The sequence below is a fragment of the Chironomus tepperi genome, unplaced genomic scaffold (assembly GCF_022539635.2).
Source record: "Chironomus tepperi strain 1889 unplaced genomic scaffold, CSIRO-AGI_Ctep_v1 contig_298, whole genome shotgun sequence".
Classification (NCBI taxonomy): domain Eukaryota; kingdom Metazoa; phylum Arthropoda; class Insecta; order Diptera; family Chironomidae; genus Chironomus; species Chironomus tepperi.
In genome coordinates this window covers 1032961-1056390 of record NW_027226420.1, presented here as the reverse complement: position 1 = coordinate 1056390, position 23430 = coordinate 1032961, and the positions used below count along the sequence as shown (strand labels likewise).

The 23430-nt window shown below is 35.3% G+C and overlaps 1 protein-coding gene across 1 annotated transcript in view; it reads left to right on the top strand.

Moving 5' to 3' along the window:
• LOC139092271 (serine proteinase stubble) overlaps positions 1-23430 on the top strand; it is a 66034-nt gene that overhangs the window by 37945 nt on the left and 4659 nt on the right. Inside the window, exons 2-3 of the mRNA XM_070642611.1 lie at positions 22574-22642; positions 22810-23052. Coding sequence (XP_070498712.1) covers positions 22574-22642; positions 22810-23052 — 312 coding nt within the window. The remainder of the gene's footprint in view (positions 1-22573; positions 22643-22809; positions 23053-23430) is intronic.

Here is a 23430-nt window from a genome sequence, read left to right as displayed (position 1 = left end):
ATAGCGGTGACATGACAAACACGTTGTCTGTCACTGCAACATGACATCCAGGCAACTTTGTGTCGTTAATACGGCGACGTAGACGGTCTAAGTCTCTGATTAGGAACCTTTAGATGCCTCAGCAAATACATTGTGCAGTTCGGGTTTAAAATTGAAATAACTGCTCTCAATTAAGTTAAATCTCTCATTACCGTTATTCGAGCCATTCTTGAGAATTATCATCTACGTGACTGTACACCATACAGAATTCAAAATGCATACCTGATTACCGTACACAAAAACCCAAAACATAAAGAGTGAAAAATGACTTTTGATAAAATGTTCATTGTTTTTTTACAGACAAAGAAAACCATCTGGATATCTTCATATTAAGCACATGATAATATTCAGGATGCAATAACAAATCACAGAACCATAAAAGAAATTACACCATAAAAAGTTCCCAAACAATAACAAAAGGAATTTAATTAAACAAATTTTCAAGCCATTAGCATAACAAAAAAGTGCCACCACCTTGATATCCTTTTTCATCATTTACATGATATTTTTTTTTTGGTGCTAAAATCATCTCCAAAATGTATGGAATGAGACTGAACATAAAAATCCAATGAATATACTTTATCACATCCAAACATGTTCGCATGAATCATATTCAGTTCCCCATAGAAAAAAATAAGCATGAGTACAAGCAACGATGAATGTCCTCATTGTGTTGTCATGAGAAATGTACTTAACATAGCGAAGGAACTAAAGAAGAATGTGAAAAAGCGACTTGAGAGAAATGAAAGTCGTTAATTGAAAATCTCGTTTGCTTGCTTTCTTGCCATTTCATTATGTGTCTACATGAAGTACACACATAAGAATTGGAATCATGTAGCTGTTTCGTAACACATTGCGACATGCTGATGATGATAAAGTCATGAAAACTCCTTTTTCTTTTTCTTCTTTTGTTTACGTGATTCATGCAAAGCGTCATACATAATATGTGTAGGGAGATATGGAATTTTTTTGTGGGGTTGAGCAATTGCTCCAACTTATGACTATTCCCAACAGACTCGTTCCAACCTCCCTATCCTCGTACTTGTACTCCTTAACAGATCTCCGGGTTGTATGTAGAGTCATTTTTATGATGATATTTTTATTACAATTGTTACGAAAAAAATCTCTTCCTACTTCTTACACAATCGCGCTTAGGACTGTCCTTGTGGTGATTTTAGGGGGATTTGTGGATTTTGGAAAGGAGTTTGAATGGAATGGGAATCGGACTAAATGGAACTATAATATATTCCGTACTGTTCATAAACTACGTACCGGGAACGAAGGAGGAGGTCTAAGTAGATCTGACTTAGAAGCAGAAGTAACCAGTTCACTGGAAGTGAATGGTCCAAGGAGGATTTTAATCACAGAGTCGGATAACTCAGTTTCTTGACAATCTTGGTGTGTATTTCGCTTTAGGCACAAGTAAGCTTAGTTGTTTATGCAATTTCCTATGCCTGTGGGTATCAGTATCCGGGCAAATTTGGCTCAGAACAGGGCACAAGCATGCAATATCTCGCTGTACCTTAAAGTTCGTCCAAAGCTGCCAGCTTGCCCTCTTTGTCTGTAGACCTACAATTTTGGATGAATCATGCTCAGGATCTGTCATGACATGAATGACAGAATGTCAGCTTAACGTCTGGACTGTCAATTTTTACAAACTATGTAAAAGAGCCAACAACAGGGTCAAATGGGAAGCCTATTGTTACAACCTTAAATGCCAAAATGTTTACAAATCCAGAATTCATCCAAAATCGGTGATTCCATGCTTCATCCAACTACAGCTTCTGCTTCCTAGTTGATTCCATCATCATCAACCAAAATTCTGACGAAACTACCTCAATGACTTCCATTTTTCTACAGCCAGAGCAGCAACAAAAAATGAAAAATTACAATTTTTTTTGCTTTCTTCTTCAGTGCCATTCCTATTTCATTTTTATGCATTTTATGTTCCATTTCGCTCTACTTCTCTCGTGCTCCTCCTTTACTCGCATTCACCTCTCTTGCTATTTTGTTTTTAACTCAAATTTCCTTCCATTCTTGTACTTTATTTTGTTATATGTGACATAACTGACATTAATGTGTACTCGTCTTCATATACATGATCGATGCTTTTCAGTTGAAAAGGTAACAAAAGCTTTAATGTCTAATTTTTACTACCTTTTGAGTAGTTTAACGAGAACAGAGAAAGGAGGGTAAAAATGAAGTCATTTATTTTAATGGAATTAAGCTACTTTAGTGCATATCCAGGATGAAAGGAAGCTAATTTGTCATTTTTAAAGAAGTTGGGTGGAGGTGACTGTCGCTGGAAGGTCACATTTTACAGGTTTATGTTAAGTTCTTGTGAATGGAGTTGTTTTTAAGGATTGTAATGATCTGTATGAGACATGAGTGTGATAAATCATGAATGGGGATATGTATAATAGTCACCAACTCTGTAATTGTATGCATCAGCATCAGCATGAAAGTTTTTGTCTTAAAAATTGTTCGATTGTGCATGAAATTCAGCAAAACTTTTGCTTTTAATCGAAAAAAAGACCCGGGTGGCACAGTCGCTGGAATCGGCAAAGTCGCTGGGAGTGGCACAGTCGCTGGAACCGGCACAGTCGCTGGAACCGGCACAGTCGCTGGAATCGGCAAAGTCGCTGGTAGTGGCACAGTCGCTAGGGCACCTGCAGCGATCGAGGATATGTCAGAATAGGCTGCAATGTGTAATGAATTAAAAGTAATGCCAGCTCACCGTAGTGCTACCTAACAGCGAGATATTTACGGCATATGGACGCTACACACCGCTAAGTTGCCATGTTGATTGGAAAATGACCTCAAGGTGCTCTGACTGCACTACGTCTGTTTTTTTTTGTCTATTTTCGAGGCATACTCGAGATTTTTCACAGCTCACCAATGTGTCGAGTCACACAGGTTGCCTACCTATGATCTAGATTGACTAACCAGATTTAACCGAATCTTACCCCAGCTTAGAGTCAAGCCGACCTGCCAAAAGACTGTTTGCCCTTCCCTACCCCGTGTTCTTCCCGGAATCCTCCTCAACAGCAAAACTTTAAAGACATCAACAACAAAAATCCATTAAAACTCTCAATAACCCATTACATCATTCCTAAATGTCTTGTCTCTCCAAAACAGAAAATAAATTCCATAAGATTTATATCCGACAAACAATGACAGATGAAATTTTCAAAGCAATTGTAATTTATTGCCATAAAAGCTTCATTCTTTTTAAAAAAGTTTGGAAGCAAAAAGGTTAAAATCATTAAAACTTATTATTATTTTTCCATTTTCTTCCCTTCATTTCACCACCGATTTTTTCGCATTTATATTTGCGGTATAAAAAAGCATTAGGAAAGAAAGATGTTTGTGTACGGAAAGTGGGAGTCAAAAGCTCGACAGCAACAACAACAAAACTGATACCGACCGTTTGGAAAATAACTTGTATCCTGTGCAAAAAAAAATGAAATTTTTTTGTATGCTGAATAATTAAGCTCGAAGAATAGGAAGAAACATTTTACGACAATGATTGTAATATTTGTGTGCCGGCTTATGCTATTTTTTCTTCCTTTGAATAAACCGCAGGTAGCACCAAAAAAAAGTTTGGGTCGGTGTCGAGAAGCAATAAAATTATGATTACCTTTGGGATCATGAGATATGATTTTCGTTCATTTACTTTCCCATACTGCTATGATTCTTTATGGTTCTTCTCCTTGTTTATGGCTTCTTGAAAAGTCGGTTTTGAGATTGCAGATATGTTAAGGATGATTGAGTTTTGAGGCGCATTTTTTGAATGGATCGAGAATGATAAAATTGGATTATTATTCCTTAACAGACAAAAATCATGCGTTCATGGAACAAAAATACTACTACGGTACCTCTTTTGGATATATGCCTTGAATAGGAAACAGGAATTTACAAGATTACTTCCTTAAATCCGAAGTATGAGGAAACTCGGATTTTGTATGAAAATGTCTAGTAAAGTCAATCTGATTCCATATACAATCTGAGATGACATCGAGCTCTGGTATGAACTCATCTAAGGAGAGGAATCTAGAGATTGACCTCCCTTAATTTGAACAAAACTTTTTAATTTTCTAAAGATTTTCGAGACAAATACTAAAACCCAATTTTCAAAAATTTGGGATGCACGTAGGTCAATTGCCTCTACGCGTATGGAACTCTCTCTTTTGAACTGTTCTGTATAAATATTTAATTTTAAGCCTCAACTTGAGGATCGGTGTAGATTTAAACAGCTCTTTGTATGATAAAGTACAGCCTGAGTGTCACGATACATCAGTGAGTGCTTAACGATCTTCAGGAGCATACCGAAAATAAATCAAGTTAAGAGTTGTTCCACGACTTAAATAAGACTGCGAATTCCTGGCTTAATATGCCTTTAATAATTATTTTGTTGGACTATAAATAGTTATTAATATGGAGTTTGTCTAAAGCTTCCATAGATATCAACTATCATTCTGTTACAATCATGGACCAAACCAGGATGTTGCAAGAATGTCCAGAAATTATTTATGACTAAGTCTCTGGTTGCAGTTGACAATTCAGACCAAATTCGTGTAATTATCAGTTTTATTACTAGCACAATGCAATATGACAATAATGATAATGGTTTTAAACACACTACCCCAAAATGATGCACTTTCATGCCTTCATCCTAAAAAATTCAGCTCCCACCCACTCCTCCCAAAAAAAGTGAAAACTAATGAGAGGTTGATTCGTTATTGCTATCAAAAAATCTCTCTCTTCTTTTGTTGTTAAATTTAAATATTTCTCCTGATATTCTATCGTTGGTTGCTGCTGCTGCTGCTACAGGCTCATGCAAGATGTGCTAATGTGCGTTCAAAAGGAAATCATAAAGAATGGAAGCTGAATGAATAGGAGGCAAAAAAGTTTCATTAAATGAGAAATAAATTTAATACGGAACAAAGGATCTCCCAAAAAACGGCAGAGCAGACCAAAAATTTATGGAAGTGAACTGAAAATTGAGAGAAATTAGGAGGAAAAGATGTATGGACATTAGACGCTAATGTTTAAAATATAATGCCAGGATTATGAATTAAAATTGAGTCTGTTGATGACTAAATTGGGCATTAAAATCACTGTTGGACGCAGTTTGTTGTGGCGCTATTTTTCAATGTCTGATACAACGTGGAATTAGAAGCTTATTATATATCTCTGTACGTATTTGCTAATGGTGCTGTTTGAATCACAATAATCAGCACAGTCAGCATATTATTTTACATTATTGTGGCTCTTTTTGTTGTATTTGCTTGAAGTCAGTCAAATTCTGAATGCTTTGGATTGTTTGGCTTTTAGCTGTTGTCTTTTGGAGGGACTGAATGATGATTAGGTTCTCGAGTAACACGCGAAGTCTAAGCAGGCAGTTTAAGGATATCCATACACACTTTAAGCTCGATTTCCAAAAGAAACGATAATTAGGAGCTTTAAAAGCTACTTGACAGAGCCAGCAACAGGGTCAGATAAAGAACCTTTGTTACAACATAAGAATCACATATGTAGACATCACTACGTCGCCATGTTAAAGCATAATGTCATCCCGAGCAACACAAATGAAGAAGGCTCCGCCAAAGAGCTTTTGGGTCCCGCAAAACCTCTTTTATTAACTTCAAATGGAAGCCGCCTAAATATGGCAGGTATTTGGAAGCTAAACGGAGGCGACATAGAAGCTCCGTGGCGGAGATGACTAAAAACGACACTTGTTGCTCGGGATACACAATTAATTGAATCTTTAAAACCATGTCCACCTGATGTGCATTACAATTTTTATTAATATTTATTCAATTAATTCCATACATTGTTGATAATTCAGATTGAATTGATTTAATGACATGTTTCATATGTAGTTCATTTATTTAACAGAATTCCACAGAAAAATTGTATTACAATCAGTCAACTGACATACATATTCATCATTTACAAACAAAATTGTGAATTAATTATTTTTATAAGGTCATCGGGATTAACTTGATGACTTGTATGAATATGTGTAATCAAAATGTGCAAGAGGAAGAGCTGATTCAATGGAAAGTGAGGAAATTAAAAAGTCAACAGATTAATTTTAGATCATCTTTGGTGAAAATGGCAACATCGCTTTTTGGAATTTTATTCTATCTGTCTATTACAAATTTATTTTGAAAATATAGTGAGTCAATTAGAGGCTGTGCTGCTCATCGAGATAAGGAGTCGTTCACTTATTTTGTTCAAGGAGAGGATGGGGAGAGGGGTTATGAGTCTGATTCAAACTAAGTGAATCTGTAACGTAATAAGTGAACGGCACCTAAGAGAGCCCTACAATTTACAGTGGATCAATATGAACTTATCTACTTAGAGATTGAGGAGGTAAAAGTGAGGAGTTGTGTGAGGATTTGCTTAGAGTTAGACAACGAGCTGTACACTACGATACCTAAAATCAGCCTTTATTGGCCTCCTAGGGTTTGCATTACGTAATAAATGAACAATTCCTAACTATCAAAATAGACAGCAAATATTTCAAATGTCTGTGGCGTAAATAAAGCAAATTTTGAAACTTTATGTAATTTTTAATAATCGGAGATGATGCATCCTCAACTGACGCATTCAGTAATTTAAAATGAGATAAAACTTGGGAATTTTTTTAATTTTAAGTCATTTTAGTAAAGTTTTTGTAGACATCCAGTTAAATGTGAAATTAAAATAATGTTTTACATCCAAATATTCATAATTGCCTCCTTTTTGGCAATCACTGCATTATGTCAAAATTGTGTCAGAGATCCTAACAACCCATCAATGTGCACTTTTGATGGAATTCAGAGAAGCAGTCAGATGGATAATTTTACAGATCCAAATCCAAATGAGATCAAAGCCATCAAATTTGTCAATTCGTTTATAAATCGCATTCCAAAAAGTCTGACAGAAGTATATGGAAACTTAGTTGAACTTGATGTATCCAATAGCTTAACATGTGTACTTCGTGATAATTATTTTCATGAGAATAACCTCCAAAAACTTAATGCATCCGGTAATGTTATCAGCTATTTAGAGTCAAATATCAACGATGTGCTACAGAACTTAGAAGTGCTGGACTTATCATGGAATCGGATACAAGTTGTGGAAGATAACGTATTTTATAACTTTAAAAATTTAAAATACTTGTATCTGTCACATAATGACATTCGGAAGCTGCCAGCTGACTTCACAATTAATACACAAAATATTAAAATTTTGGATTTAAGCTTCAATCAATTATTGTCACTGGAAGGGAACTTCAGCTCTACAACCAGTCATTATAAGAAAGTTGACATCAGCCACAACCTTATAGTTTCAATCGACCCAATGGCATTCACAAACTTGCTGGTACTTAACGTTGACTTCAACAAATTGGAAGGAACTTTCAATTTTCAAAGAACAAATATTAAGGAACTTCATATTCGTGGAAATTCTCTTCAATCACTAACCTTCAACAACGAATTAATCTGCTTGGATGTTTCAGAAAATAATGGAAATACCCTTAATCTACTTTTTGGAACTGAATCAGAACTTAGGTATTTAAAGCTATCAAATTTAAAACTTTTGGATTACTCAGCCATGCTGAATAGTATTTCCAAATTGAATCATTTGTTGAAATTGGATTTATCGTTGAGTAACTTGACGACTTTTGATTTTGAGCAGAATCTACTTCCAAATACCTTACAATTATTGAATCTGAAACAATCTAAATTGCAGGATTTGAAGAATTTTGAAAAAATTCCAGCAGTTGCACCAAATTTAAAAGAAGTAATTGTCTATGGAAATCACTTAAAAGACAAGAAGCTTAAGAATACTGCAAAGGAAATTGGTGTTGAATTAGAAGGACTGGAAATTGGTGATGAGATTAGAATGGAGGATATGGACCAAAAAACTACTTTATTTTCCAAATATTATACCGTAATAGTCATAGCAGTCTCAACAAACATTCTCCTCTTTGTCATAATTTTGGGTTTGATTGTCCCACTTACTAGATGAACAGTATTACCACTACCATCCACACTCTCCCTAGCAGACAAAGATCATGCTTTCGTGGTACAGAAAATCACTACGGTACCTTAAAGTGACCACCAGAGGCAAATACCTTTGCATAAGAGGCAAAGAGACCACTTTTAGATACCGTAGTGATCTTTCTGCACCAATGAAAACATGCTCTTTGCCTGTTAGAATCTCCTTGCCTATTGTGTTCGAACGGACAACGACCATACTCATGAGCATTCTTACAAAATTTAGCATGCCTAGTTTGATTGAGTACACTCATGAACATGCTCATCAGTATGCTCATTGTCCGTCATTAAATTTGTGACTTAAAGTCAAGGACAAAGTTGTAGCCAGAGCTTTTTTGAGATGAATTAGAGGGTTTTATGGCTTATTGTCTTGGATTACACTAGCAAATTGAAGAGTTTTGTCTAAAAAGACATCACCGAGCAGCACCATAAAGCAAATTGCAATGTTCGCAGTTAATATGGATTAACAGCTGACACGTTGACACCAGGATAACCTTACATCTTGCAGTGAACAATGAGACGTAGTGACACCCTAATGACTCAATTGTGTCTCCACTCAAAAAACTCTCTAAAAAAATTAGAAAATCTATCACTTCCAAAAAAAGACTATACAACTTTGCCCCTGCCATAAGTCACTAAAGTCTATAACAATTAGAAATTTGCCTTATTGTATATCCCATAAATTAATTAAATAAAAAAATGAATTCTTTTGTATTCCAAAAAATATCTAATTTTTTAAGCCTACCTACTTGAATAAATTTCGCAATTTATTTTACGTATTCCATTCTCCTCCGAAAATGGCAAGAAAAAAAATCAAAATTTCTTGAATTTTTGATTAAGGTAGAAAGCCACAAAACTTTGTCATCACCATTCAAGATGAGTCTCGTACACGAAAAAATAAACTTTAAATTCATCCAACAAAACGAAGAGATCAGGAAGTATAAAGAATGTACTCAAAAAAATTTACTTCTTATTTAGCACTCGTTTCGCGTGTAGGAAGTCTAACAACAAAAAAAAATTATTTTAGTCATTGGCCGACGTTAGATACGCAAATTATCATTGACTTTACATGAAAAGCTATAGGCTATATTAGGGTATGAAAGAAGCTTGCCTTTGAATGGATCATAAAAAATATTTTGTGGAGATTTTTTTGGTTTTTTTCGCTATTAAAAAATCCTCATAGCTTATCTCCATGAACAAGGGATGATTACAATCTCTTGTTCACTTCTTCTATGGCTTCTTCTTTGTTTTGTTTATGGCCTAAACATTGGATAATAATTCTTTTTTTGTATGAGGATTTTGTACAGCTTATGGATACACCTTTGCTTTCATATTTTTATGGATCTACTTTGGTGTATTGAAAAATAAAAAAATTACAAAAGTCCTCGTGTTATTGATCGAGGGACTTAAGCGCATTTTTGTCCCAGCGATCAGTAATTGATTAACAAGTCACTTCCAGACCTAAAAAGCAAGATCCAGTAAGATCCAGGTCACTTCCAGACCTAAAAAGCAAGATCCAGTAGGATCCAGTTCACTTCCAGACTATCAAAATGAGATCCAGTAGGATCCAAGTCACTTCTATATAATTTAACGGATTTTCAGAATTCAAACCACCATAACGGTTATGACAAATTTAAATTTTGTTCTGTAAACACTGTTAAAAATTTGAAGAACATTGAAAAACACTGTAAAACAATGAAAAAACGTGTTGTTGTTTTTGTTGTATATGAAAATGAAAAACTGTTAATTATAGTATTTATGCTTTGATTTGAAACTTTTAAATGCCCGGCGCCGCAATAACTTTTTGGAACTGATCTTTTAAAACCATTCCGAGCTCTCTACGATGTCTAGATTAAAAGTTTTTATTGGCAGCCGACCGAACAAAGTGTCTTATTAAGCTACCTTTTTGAAAAAAATTTCAAAAATGCGCTAAAAAAGAGGATGGAAAGTTGGAAAGATGATGGAAATAGAAAATGGCAAAAGGGCATTTTTGGTAGCGATGTATGGACTATATATGAGTAATTTTGGGTGATTTCGGTTTTATTTGGGAATTATGGAGCCATGGTCCGACTTGGAGTGAAGGTTGCTACAAAAAGGCTTTTCATCTGACTCTGTTGCTGTCTGAATCACAAAGCTTGCACAAATTCTCACTTTTCACATCTAACTGTCATTTCTGGGCCAGCTAATGGGCAAAAGAGAGTCAATTTCTACACTAACCAGTTTTTGGGCTTAGTAATATTCATAATGCTATACTAACTATCTATTATAGATGCAATTCTTACCAAAATTCATCATATTCATCCAAACAATCAATTGATCCTCTAACAGGCAAAGAGCACGCATTCGTGGTAAAGAAACTCCACTAAGGTAAAAAAAAGCGATCTCTTGGTCTGTTACGGTAACCAACCCTTGCTGATACACCAACAATATTCTTAGTACTCAACCATTACATACATTCTGCATAATCAAAGTCATGTCGACATTTTTATGCTACTAAATAAATATTTCAATCATTTTATGGACAACAAGAATCCTTACAACATCCAAATCCACCTACAAAACCGTGTTCATAAAAGTAAGAATAAGTTAATGTTCAGCACGAGAAAAAAAAAATATTTTTTTTCATCATACACACATGAATGTATAATAAAGTGATCCCTTATGTTTATGCTCCTCTCCATTCGAGAGATTATTTTGCCTCAAAGGCAAAGAAAATTTTGTGGTCTATACCCGACCATATTTTAACCATTACATTCATCACTCATAAAATGATGTTCTATCAGAGATTTACGTGCTCGGGATTCAGCTGATTTAAGTGAAATTTTTTCCATTTTTTTTTTTTGGGCTTTTCTTTTTATTTAGCGATAACGCCTTTGATTCGAAGATTTATGCTGCTTCCTTTTTAAATAATTCTATTGCTTTATAAAAATTTACATTTTTATACATTGTGTGCAGATGTGTATGCATGCATTTATGGAATCTTATTTTTATTATTTTAAAGCAGTGGCAGGCAACCTTTTATTTTTCGCGGCCTACCTTGGTCGTAAGTCTGATCCGAAACCGTACATGGCATATGGTTCATGGGATTTCAAAATATTTTTAGTGTGCCCCGGCACTCACGTTGCCCACAACTGTTTTAAAACGAAAATAAGACTTAAATTCAGTAAAAGACGTAAAGGAAATAAAATTCACAGATAGAAATGTAGAGTAAGATGATGAATCACATAAAATTAAAATAATTCTTCTTATTTTCCACAACAGCTTTTAAAATATTCTGATTGCGCGCGATTTTGTTGTATAATCAACAAAAGAAAAGAGAGACATGGAGGGGAGGAAATTGAATGAGGAGGAAAAAAATAGATGAAGGCAGCGTAAAGTCTGAGATTTATTGGCAAATGATTGCAGCGCATTAGATTGCTGTGAAATTTATTCAGTGAATTACAATGTTTTTTAATGTTGAAAATTAAGGTTGAAATTGCTAAGTTCAAGGGGGAGTTGCTGAATCTAAAGTATTGAACTCTATATATAAAGGCTAATCTTGTTCGAATTCTTACAACTAAGGTTCTTCAATTCTCTTAAAAAGAAGAGAAGCGGGATGAGAATGAGGAGCTCCTGGGTGGGACTCGAACCAACTTTCTACGATTACCAGTTGCGATCCTAAAACTGAGCTATTAGGGCGTATACAGGAGGTATTCGTATACATGGCAATTTGTCGTATATAAATTATACACTTTTTGCCTCGTCTTACTACTGCACTTCCAATGATAAACAGTTGATATCCCAGCATAGAAATACCATACCGACAAGTACATCTCTCCATAATATTCGAGTGGGATTCGAACCTACGGCTTCTTAATGTTGTCCTAAGTTGTCATACCTGCTGAGCTATCAAGAGGTTGCTATAGAGTGTGACACAATGTATGCCTAAACCTTCTTCTCTATAAAATGCTCATGCATCTTATGGTTAGATTGAACTAAATCTCAAAATCCAACAAATCTTGTAGAATTGCATTAGAATCCTTAAGTCTAAGCTACCTTCTCATCGGTATTATTAAAAAAGATCCTAGGGCGTTAATAAAGCGACTGAACAGGTTTCTGGTCCTGATCAGAACGGTTATTTCTGCTAGTTTATTATGTTGCTGCTCTGCCTTTTTCTCTGAAAAAAAAAAAAAAAACTGACTACTCCATTTTCAAAGGAGTAACTCCCAATCCTCTTACCAACTAAATTCTCAGTAATTCTTAAGACTATTATCATTGTGACAAAGATTCATGCAATACCAACCTTTAATCACAATCTTACGGTTTCTTACCAGCCATTAAAACTGCTATCATAACCTCAACATATCCATCAGAAATAACACCAATGAAATAAAGTTTGGTCGAGAGACTGTAAAATTTAATTAAAGATTGGATAAAAGTGATGAAGAAGGTCAACAAATGAATTCTAAAGATGAAATGAAAAGAAAATAAGTTCAAGTTGATGCTGAAAAGTTTACATCATCTCCATTTACACTCTCCATCTTACTTCCATTCGTATTTTATTGTAGATAAACTTTTCGTTTCGCTGTAAGCATAAACAAACAACTCAATTCTAGTATGTCTGTTGTTAAATTATGCAATAATCTGATTAATATTCAAATTATATGGAAACTACATGCTATACATCACAAATAGCTCCTTAACGCTGTCTGATTTTCTCTCATTTTTTTTTCGTTCTATTTTATGTGTTTTGCATGTATTTGTGTGGATATAGATAGATATTTGGCGCGTACTACATTGATGGAATACGTAATTAAATTAGCAAGTCCCTATCCTACTTAATTTGAGATACAATTTTACTTTCTATTTCTCTTTAACATATCTGCTGTTGGGGAGGAAATAATTGTTGAGCACTAAATGTTTTTAAGGTTTCAGTCGTGCAGAAGCTTTGTGGATTTTTATGGAATATATTATGGTTTATAGTAACAGATTACTATTAATAGATTGATGCTTTAAAAAAGGATTAAAGGCGTTACTTGAAGACTGTTCTGAGCGACACTAATGAAGAAGTCTATGCACAGTTGCAAGGCCTAGGGTATACCGATGCTATACCTAGAAACAATTTGTGTGTCGCGAACACACAAACCGAGCTCGTGTGACTTGAAACAGCGAAAAAGTACACGAATCCGACTGCTAATCTATTCAGAGCTAATCAAGTCTATTTCTGGTTTTTGGATCGATTAACTGACTTTTACTATTGGGATAATCTTGTACAACCTCAATACATACACACCTGCCGAACTTTTTACTTAATTTACTTAATTTGGCTGGTCCATAAGCTTCTCCAATCGTCTCCTAAAGCTGGCTCTATCGCTGGCTTCAATTATCGATACCAACTGCAAGTCTATCTCTATCCACAGCTTCTCTGAATGACTTATTTTCACTATATCCATTTATTTTGTGAAAAACTCCACAACTTTATCAAAAATCACAACTTACTATGATTTTTACACTCAAAATCAAATTTCCAATAAACATTTCATATCCTAATGTAATTTACGTACAAAACAATTCCATTAAAGTCTAAATGTTCCCAAAAATTAATGTCAGAATATAAAAATGTAAGAAGAACATTTTCGGTATGGCAACATCGATGAATTAATAATCCTTTTACATCCCTCCCAACAACCAAAATAAACCTTAACATCATCGCCTCGAAAATTGTGAATGTTCAACAAACAATTCAATATTTTCGTGATCGAGAAGAGAAAAGAGAAGCAAAAAAAAAAAAATGTCAATTGCCCAATAAACGAAACAGCATAACTAAGAATGGAGGATGTTTGGGGGGTTTTGTGTGGAGAGGAAACGCGAGTGCTTCCACAATAACCGAATTACATTACATTAATTCTTTTCAATTTATTATGGAAGCATGATCTGAATTTTAATTTTGGAATTTTAATGTACATACATATAGCTTCATTTTCGAACGAGCGAATAGTAATTCCTTGCCGATATGGAAAATGTTCGCACTTCAATATTTTTTTTTTTCGCTCTCAAGACGAGTCTTCAATATCTTCGACAAGCGGCACAAGAGGATGGAAAAAATTTTTTTATATATTTTTTGCGCATTTTTATTTTGTTGTATCGAGATCTATATCGGGAAGTATGACAGGCATGGATGTATCGAGTTTCGGATGGGTTGCTGTGATGCGCTTTTCTGTTTTTAAAATTTTAATTTTGAAGCCAACTTCAAGAGCCACCAAATTTCAAATTTCATTTAACTGAAATTTCAAAATTCAAAAATCGCACGATCAAGAGGCACTAAAGTTCAATTTTTGAAGCCAACTTCAAGAGGTACTAAATTTCAAAATTTTGAAGCCAACTTCAAGAGTGACTAAATTTCAAATTTTGAAGCCAACTTCAAGAGCAACTAAAGTTCAAATTTTGAAGCCAACTTCAAGAACAACTGAATTTCAAATTTTGAAGCCAACTTGAAGAGCAACTAAAGTTCAAATATTGAAGCCAACTTCAAGAGTGACTAAATTTCAAATTTTGAAGCCAACTTCAAGAGCTTCCAAACTTCAAATTTCGAAGCCAACTTCAAGAGGCACCAAATTTTAAACTTTGAAGCCAACTTCAAGAGCGTTTGGTATTCAATGTTGAAACCAACTTCAAGAATTACAAAATTTCAAATTTTGAAGTCAACTTCAAGAATGACTAAATTTCAAATTTCATTTAACCGAAATTTAAAATTCAAAAAGCGCAAATTTAGAAGCCAACTTCATGACCTCCAAAAATTTCAAATCTCAAATGTCAGTTAAAACACCAAACTAAAGCCCATCATGCCAAAGATGCGTTAAAAGATTAAAAGGAAGCAACAAAATTGTTAGGCATAAAAGAAAATTTCCTTTCTTGTCTCACAACAAATACACTTCGAGGCAAAATAATCCGTGATTTTCGATAAGCTTAAATAGACGCTTATATTTTTTTGTGTATATTTCATATTGTTAAGGAAGCTTTCCTTCCTTCTCTGTTTTTCTCTTGAAGGCAAAGGCTTTTTTGCATATCATAATTGAGCTCTGAGTTCTTCCTCTTCTTCCTGATATTACCTTATGTACAATATGCGATAAAAATCTTTATTATTTACTCATCGATTCCAATGTCGTTCATGATGAACTTCAATATCATTCCTTGTTCCATCCAAAATCGACAGTGATTGGAATGAGGACGGATCGTATTAAATAAGAAGAACTTTAATTTGTCTGTCTGACCTTCAGTAGCTTAGCACGTTTCTACAATGACTATATAGTCTACGTTTGATTGATTTTTGGGTAAATTGTTGATTATTGCCGACTGAAAAGTATGATTGGAAAATTGGTCTGTCTTTTTTTGTGTTTGGTAGTAGAAGTAATAAGGGGTATTAATAGACAAAGAGATAAAAAGAAGGAAAATGAGCGGAAAATGACAAAATTAAGAAGAAAATAAAGCAATTTTGGAAATTATCAAAAATTATTGGAAATTGGTTCTTTTGTTGCTGCTTCTGGTATTATGTCTGACAATTGTGGAAAGCATGAAGTCGTAACCAGAGTTGCGATGACAGGTACCTGTCACAGGTAGAGGTGACAGGTTCTGTCAAAAGATGACCTGTGACAGGTCGTTACCTGTTGACAGGCAGAAAAATTTGGCCTGTCACAGGTCTGACCTGTCGCAGGTTACGTCTGTCACAGGTGATGGCCTTTCGACAGGCGAAATTTTTCTGCCTGTCACAGGCGCGACCTGTCACAGGTGTCACCTGTCACAGGTGATGACCTGTCGACAGGTCAAATCTGTCTGCCTGTCACAGGCCTGACCTGTCACAGGTGTCGCCTGTCACAGGTCTTCACCTGTCGACAGGTCAAATCTGTCTGTCTGTCACAGGCGCGACCTGTCACAGGTCACACCTGTCACAGGTCTTCACCTGTCGACAGGTCAAATTTTTCTACCTGTCACAGGTTTGACCTGTTTCTGTTATATGTACCTGTCATCTTTTAAAAAAAAATTTTCACTTGTGAAGTATAAAATTTCATTCAAAATTTATCCAATTTTTTTTGTTTTCAGAGAAAAGAGTTCAAATCTCAAATTTCATTCATATATTTTTCATATTTTCATATTTTTAATAAAAAACCATAGATTAAATAACCGAAACAGGTTAAACCTGTGACAGATAGATGAAAGTCTACCTGTCGACAGGTGAAGACCTGTGACAGGTCGCGCCTGTGGCAGGCAGAAAGATTTGACCTGTCGCAGGTTACGTCTGTCACAGGTGATGGCCTTTCGACAGGCGAAATTTTTCTGCCTGTCACAGGCGCGACCTGTCACAGGTGTCACCTGTCACAGGTGATGACCTGTCGACAGGTCAAATCTGTCTGCCTGTCACAGGCCTGACCTGTCACAGGTGTCGCCTGTCACAGGTCTTCACCTGTCGACAGGTCAAATCTGTCTGTCTGTCACAGGCGCGACCTGTCACAGGTCACACCTGTCACAGGTCTTCACCTGTCGACAGGTAGATTTTTTCTACCTGTCACAGGTTTGACCTGTTTCTGTTATATTTACCTGTCATCTTTTAAAAAAAAATTTTCACTTGTGAAGTATAAAATTTCATTCAAAATTTATCCAATTTTTTTTGTTTTCAGAGAAAAGAGTTCAAATCTCAAATTTCATTCATATATTTTTCATATTTTCATATTTTTAATAAAAAACCATAGATTAAATAACCGAAACAGGTTAAACCTGTGACAGATAGATGAAAGTCTACCTGTCGACAGGTGAAGACCTGTGACAGGTCGCGCCTGTGGCAGGCAGAAAGATTTGACCTGTCGACAGGTCATCACCTGTGACAGGCGATACCTGTGACAGGTCAGGCCTGTGACAGGCAGACAGATTTGACCTGTCGACAGGCGAAGACCTGTGACAGGCGACACCTGTGACAGGTCAGGCCTGTGACAGGCAGACAGATTTGACCTGTCGACAGGTCATCACCTGTGACAGGTGACACCTGTGACAGGTCGCGCCTGTGACAGGCAGAAAAATTTCGCCTGTCGACAGGCCATCACCTGTGACAGGCGTGACCTGCGACAGGTCAGACCTGTGACAGGCCAAATTTTTCTGCCTGTCAACAGGTAACGACCTGTGACAGATGGACTGTTTTTGTTGACCTGTCACAGATTGCAACTCTGGTCGTAACTTTAATCACTAATAAGTAGAGCCTTAATAAAGTCATTCAATTGATTCATTATGCGGCAATTTTAAGTATGAGTTAGTCCCGAGTGACACAAATAGAGTGAAATTCATATAGCTGCTTTTTGCCTCAAAATTTCAATTTGGTGCTAATAAAAGAGCTTTTACGTAGCACCGTGCACCTTTACCTTCTTTATTTGTGTTGCCCGTGAGTCATAATCTACAAATAGTTGAGTTAGAGAGGTTGAGTTGTATCAGAGCCAGCAATACACTCAGATGGAAAGCCTTCTGGTGTAACCTAAGCTCCACATAGGAACATGGTTGCAAATATATTGCATATTTTGTAATTGGTCCAGATAGGGACGTGTTTAAATGTTGCAACACAATGACCAGGGTGCAGTATACTTAGAACCAGGTGGCAGCAACTTGAGCAAAATAACCAACCCGAACAGCTCAGGGTGTTTGCTAGAGGGCACCGGTATATCGTTGTTTTAACGCTAAGATGCGAATTTGTACGCACGAAACCATTCAGAGGCGTAACCTAAAATGTTTTGAAGGGGTCACCTTGACATTTGATTTTGATCCATTTTTATGGCGACGCGGTTTATTGTGGTTTGCCTCATTGTACTGCTCGGAGAAATTAGAAATTATTAATTTGTCATATTAGAGCATTACGAGTAGAGTTCCAAGAATTACCACAGTGTAAATCTCCCAAGCTCTCACTCACCCCTTCCCCTTCCCCTTCCTCTACCTCCACCTGAACATAATAAATGAACGACTCCTTCGAAAAAAATCGATGAATTTTAGATATTCAATATATTTACCATAGATACAAAACACAATAAAAAGGAAAGAAAGAGACAAAAAAAAAAAAATCTGAGAATCTTTTAACAAGCCTCCTAAGCTCCTCTGAAAGGTTTATTTGTAATATATAGGCCTGTGGTATATTTAATATTGATATCGAAAAGAGAGCTTTGTGTTATTAAAGCTTCTTGAAGTTTTTTAAAATATGTTGAAGATCCAAATCCATGGAATTTGATATGAAATTTATTTTGATCATGGAAGGCTTAGGAGGGGTTTTTCGGTTAAAATTTGTGGATCAAGGGAAAGTTTGTTTAATGGATTAAAAGAAAATTAAGAGTCACGGCTGACTTCACAGATTCAGGATCAATTTTCTGGATATTTAAACTAACACTTTTCAATAAATTAATTGACTGACATTACAATCATAATTGCTTAAAAGTTCAAGAAAATCCCTCAAAAATTCAACGATGGCCATTAAAAGTTTTTAAGTTGTTAAGCTCCAAAATCCCCCAAGTCAGGATACAAATCTTGCATAACAAAACGACAGAAAAATTTGTCGAAAATTAAATCACTTCAAAAACTTCCTTTCAGCATTTATTACTTTTACATTCCCACTCCAATTTAACTTACTTATTTTCATTTACTTTTTATGAGTAACTCTCTTATTTCATTTTGAGCAGCATGTAGCTATAAAAAAAGGAAATGTTCCTGATTTTGTCATTAACCATTTCATTTAAACTTATTTTTCTGTCATTTACAATGTTTATTGTTAGGGATTTGTATTGTTGATTGCTGGGCGAGCTCAATAAACTTTTTTTTTTCTCGTTAGTATTTTTCCTTCCTTTCGTTAGGATTTCAATTTATGCGCGTTTGCAATTTTGGTTGAGTGATGGATGCAATAATTTATTCGTTTTGGGATGAAATTTAGTGAGACTGAGCATCACTATTGATTAGTTTGAGCGCTAGTTTGGGAAAGTTTAGGCCAATGTAAGCGTCAATCTTGCTTGTCTTTATTCAGGCTGAGCGTCAATCAAACTGAATGTAAATAAAATTGAGTGATAGTCAAGCTGAGTTTCAGTCAAAGCTGAGTGTCAGTCAAGCTGAGAACCAGTCAAAGCTGAGTGTCTGTTAAGCTGAGCGTCAGTCAAACTGATAGCAAGTTAAGCTGAGCATAACTTAAGCTAAGCATCAAATAAGCTGAGCGCCTGTCAAGCTGAGTGTCAGTCAAACAATCCCTAAGTCTGACGAAGCTGTGCATTAGTAAGGTTTATTTTTAGTATTGCTGAACCACAGATTCTCTGAATGTTCTTTAAACTAAGCATCTCTAAAGATGAACATTATTCAATCTGAGTTTAAATCAAGCTGAGCGTCAATAAATCTGAGCTTAAGCAGAGCTGAGCGTCATTAAGCCTCAACTAAATAAGCACCAAATTATAACCGACATCATTAACGATAAATTCCCAAAAAAGTCAATTAAAACCTCATACCAGCCAACAATACCAAAGCTTTAGTGCATGACCTTCCTATAACTCTCGTACTTACTTTCATTGCTTCATTCTGTTGTATTATTACAACATATTTTTATTCCGTTGTAACTTAATGCTTATACATCAAGAATCTATGATGGGCACTTAAAAACAGTAATTCAATTTTTGACAGTGGAGAAAAAAAAATCAACGTCAATAATGATTTGGTGGTGCAGGGTGAAGGAAGCAAGCAAGGCATAAATAGGTCGTCAAGCGGAGAAGCACAAAACTTCCTATAAGTGAGAAAGAAAGGCATTCTCGTATAAAATAAAAAAAAATTCATCGTCGCCGGAGTGGGAATTGGATGAAAAGGAATGAAAAACTGTATAATATAAAATATTTCAGGCAAGAAGAGATGGAAATACGACGAAGAAATAAATTGATTTTTGATTATTATGATTTTACATTAAAATCGAATTTTCTTTTTCATTGCCATTCCATCGAATCTCTCTCTTTTTTTTCTTCTTCCTCTTCCACACTTATTCACTTTCCCTCAAACTTGAAATGTGTTTTTTTTTTCAAGCTCTTCTAACAAAATGGCAACAAAAATATTATTATTTAACCATTATGTAATGTTAGGGAAGAAATTTTCATGTTCGGAACAACTTTTGGTTTAGAAAATGAGAGAGCAAGAAGAATAGTCAATGATGATGTGGTAGTGAAGCATCTTTGGAAATAAAGACATTTGGGAATGGGGGTGTCGGGGTGTGATGGGATGGTGAATTATGTGGGTAAATGGGTATATGGATATATGGCATAATGAAGGGTTTATTCAGGGGAATTATGGAGGTCCGAAATCTGCTCGACAATAGGTGTTTTAGTTCACAACATCCTCAAGCTCGGGCACCTTTTCTAGCAGGGTGCATTGAGGTACGGAGTAGTTTGGGTGTCAATTCTTCAATTTTATTGGAAAGACAAAAATCCTAACATCTGCAATTTTGCGATCCATCCAAAAAAACAATACAAATTTCTTTAAGAAAAACTGATATCAAGCTTCTTTTAACCCAAAAGGCACATGTTGTGAAAAAGTAGGAAAATAGTGTCCAAATTGGGTCAAACTTTGTCGAATTCGACTCGAAGCCAGAGTCATGCCAGCCAGGATACATAGTTTTTACACTACTGGATACACTGAGAGTGTCTTTCGGGAAACTACAATCAATAAGATTGCGCTCAAAATGGCATCAAGCTATTCTAATTTGGGACATTGAAAGCTGTGCAGTGGGAATTTGTGGCTATTGTAGTCAACAATTGAGGATTCATCAAGCTTCCGCACACAAAATTATGCTTGTAGAACCTCCCCCATTCCTTCTTTTATGGGGTCCAATTCATTGATTTGATAAATTTAATGTCTATAAACCTTATAAAATGAGGTTGTAAGATTCATCCCTAGCCAATTTGATTCAATAATAGCTCGTAATCTGAAGAATTCCCATATTGAGTTTCGAACCCATGAATGTTGTGCACCGGCCATGTCAGTTGATTGTAATTGAGTATCTACTCCACCATTAAGCCACTCCAGCTCATCAAAGAAAATCTGCACAAAATCGAATAGTCTTCTTTGTATCCTCAATCCAGTCATCCAAATCACTTCCACTCACAATTGCCTTCTTGATATCTTTACAAAAATTTTGCTACCCAAAAAGAAACAGTTCTCATCTCCTTCTTCTTTTACGTCTTTTAGATATGTTAATACATATGTACGTACATAAAATTCAAACTTTTTTTTTTATGTATTCACATCATTTTTGTAAAAAGAAAAAAAATTCTCAATCGTGCAACAGAACATAAATATCTGTTTTTTGAATAAACGGCAAATGTATCTCAATATACGTGTATGTAGTTATGGATATGAAAATGATTTGGAAATGAAAATTTGAATAAAAAACTTTTTTATAAAATATTCAACTTGATTGTGTCGAATTGAAGAACTTTTATTCATAATTTTCTGTGATTTTATTGCTTTCTGTGGCGTTGGATATGGAACAAAAATTACATTCCATTTATTGATGCAAATTGTGTGTCGAATGACATAATTTATTACAATTTTATCGTATTTGATGTAATTAAAGTCATTTACCATCTAAATTGCTGGATGTAAAATCAATAGCTGGGATTCATGAACTTTGGTGACGTCGAACTTTTACAAATGATAAACTCTTAAGTCCTTTTAATGCTTGAGGGTGGTTGAGTATTAATTTTAGATGGTTTTGGTGGGATTTTAGAGAAATTTTGGATGTTTGTTATGATTGTGTGATTTATATTGTTGGTTGTACGGTACGATACGGTTCGTCATGGTTCGGTACGGCGTACCCCACTGGTGTATCATTGATACGGGATAGGTATCCGATTTGGCATATCAGGTGTAGCCTGTAGTGCCACATCCTGCCAACCCCCTTGCCGATTTTCTGAATTCAAGAACGTCACCATAAATTTTTTGAAGGAAGTGGGATTTTTTTCCGAAAATATAAGGAGATAGGCGTTGATTCCCAAACGTCCGAATTTTCTACCGCATCTCAGAATACCCTTTGGTGCCTTATCTAAGTTGTTCCTGATTTAAGTCAAAATATGACACAATACAGCTGAGTATCATTCAAAGTGGCACTTATCTGACAAATCTCTGACGAATCTGCAACAAACCCTCTCATAGCAACCCAAAATGTCACCAAAACTCCGTCGACATCCAGAAAAGTCCCCTGAAAAAATCAATAATTTCCACTAAAACAAATTAAAATTTCATCCCCATCCAGAAAAGCGTTTCAACTCAATGGACTTACCCCCTTCAAAAACCCATTAAATCCCCATCTCCACTTATTCTCAGAACCATTATAAATCATATCATTATCATGCAGTGTTCGCATGCGATTTGAACATTTTAATTTATCATACAATTTTCTATTTTTCGCATTCTCATTTTTATTTCTCATACTTATTCCTTCTTTTTTTCTATTCTATTTACAGTGATATTATTAAATGCGACGATAGAACGCTGTCAATCACGAACCGGTAACGAACCGTCATCATTAAGAGGTATTTCAATATAAACGAATATTTATTAATGGCAATATTTCATATGAAATTGTACACATATTGTATGTTTATGCCATAAACACATTATACGATATAATCGTATAAAGGATGAGAAGGAAGAGCTGAATAATAAAAAACTCTTTTCTTTAATTATTATTCCTAAACAGATTTGCATTTTCAGCATGAGCATGCATTGGAACGAAATGAGAATCATCATCGAATTAGGCGCAATGTATTTTACGACATGCTCGAGGATATAACAGGCGTTTCAGATGATGATGATGGTAGCGATGAAGATGATGAGGAGGATGAGGAGGTTGAGAGCAATTCGGAGAGTGTTGAAAGCACAACAGCTAGATTTGGAAGATTTATATCACCATTAGCATTTTCGAAAATATCTGAAACTTTAGGTTAAATTTTTTGTGTAGCATTATAAATTTTTGCAGTACGGAATGGAATGTTAAGTGATAGAATTGAATCGTGGAGTGTGGGTGGAAAAAGGATGAATGTCCTTTGAGACTTTAAAAGTTTGTGCTTCACTTAAAAAGTAGCAAAATTTTCTTTTGGGAAAAAATATTTGGGGACATAAAGTTCTGCTTCTTGTTGCTGTTTTTTCTCTGGAAGGAATGGGATGGAAATTCTAGGGATCAAAACTTTATGTTTTGTGGGGAACTGATTTTGTTTTAATTGAATAAAAACTTAGTTGCATTAAGTATGTTGTTTAGGATAGGAAGGGGTGGATCACCTTATCTGAGTGACTCTAAGAGCTGAAGCATCGATTTTTCATA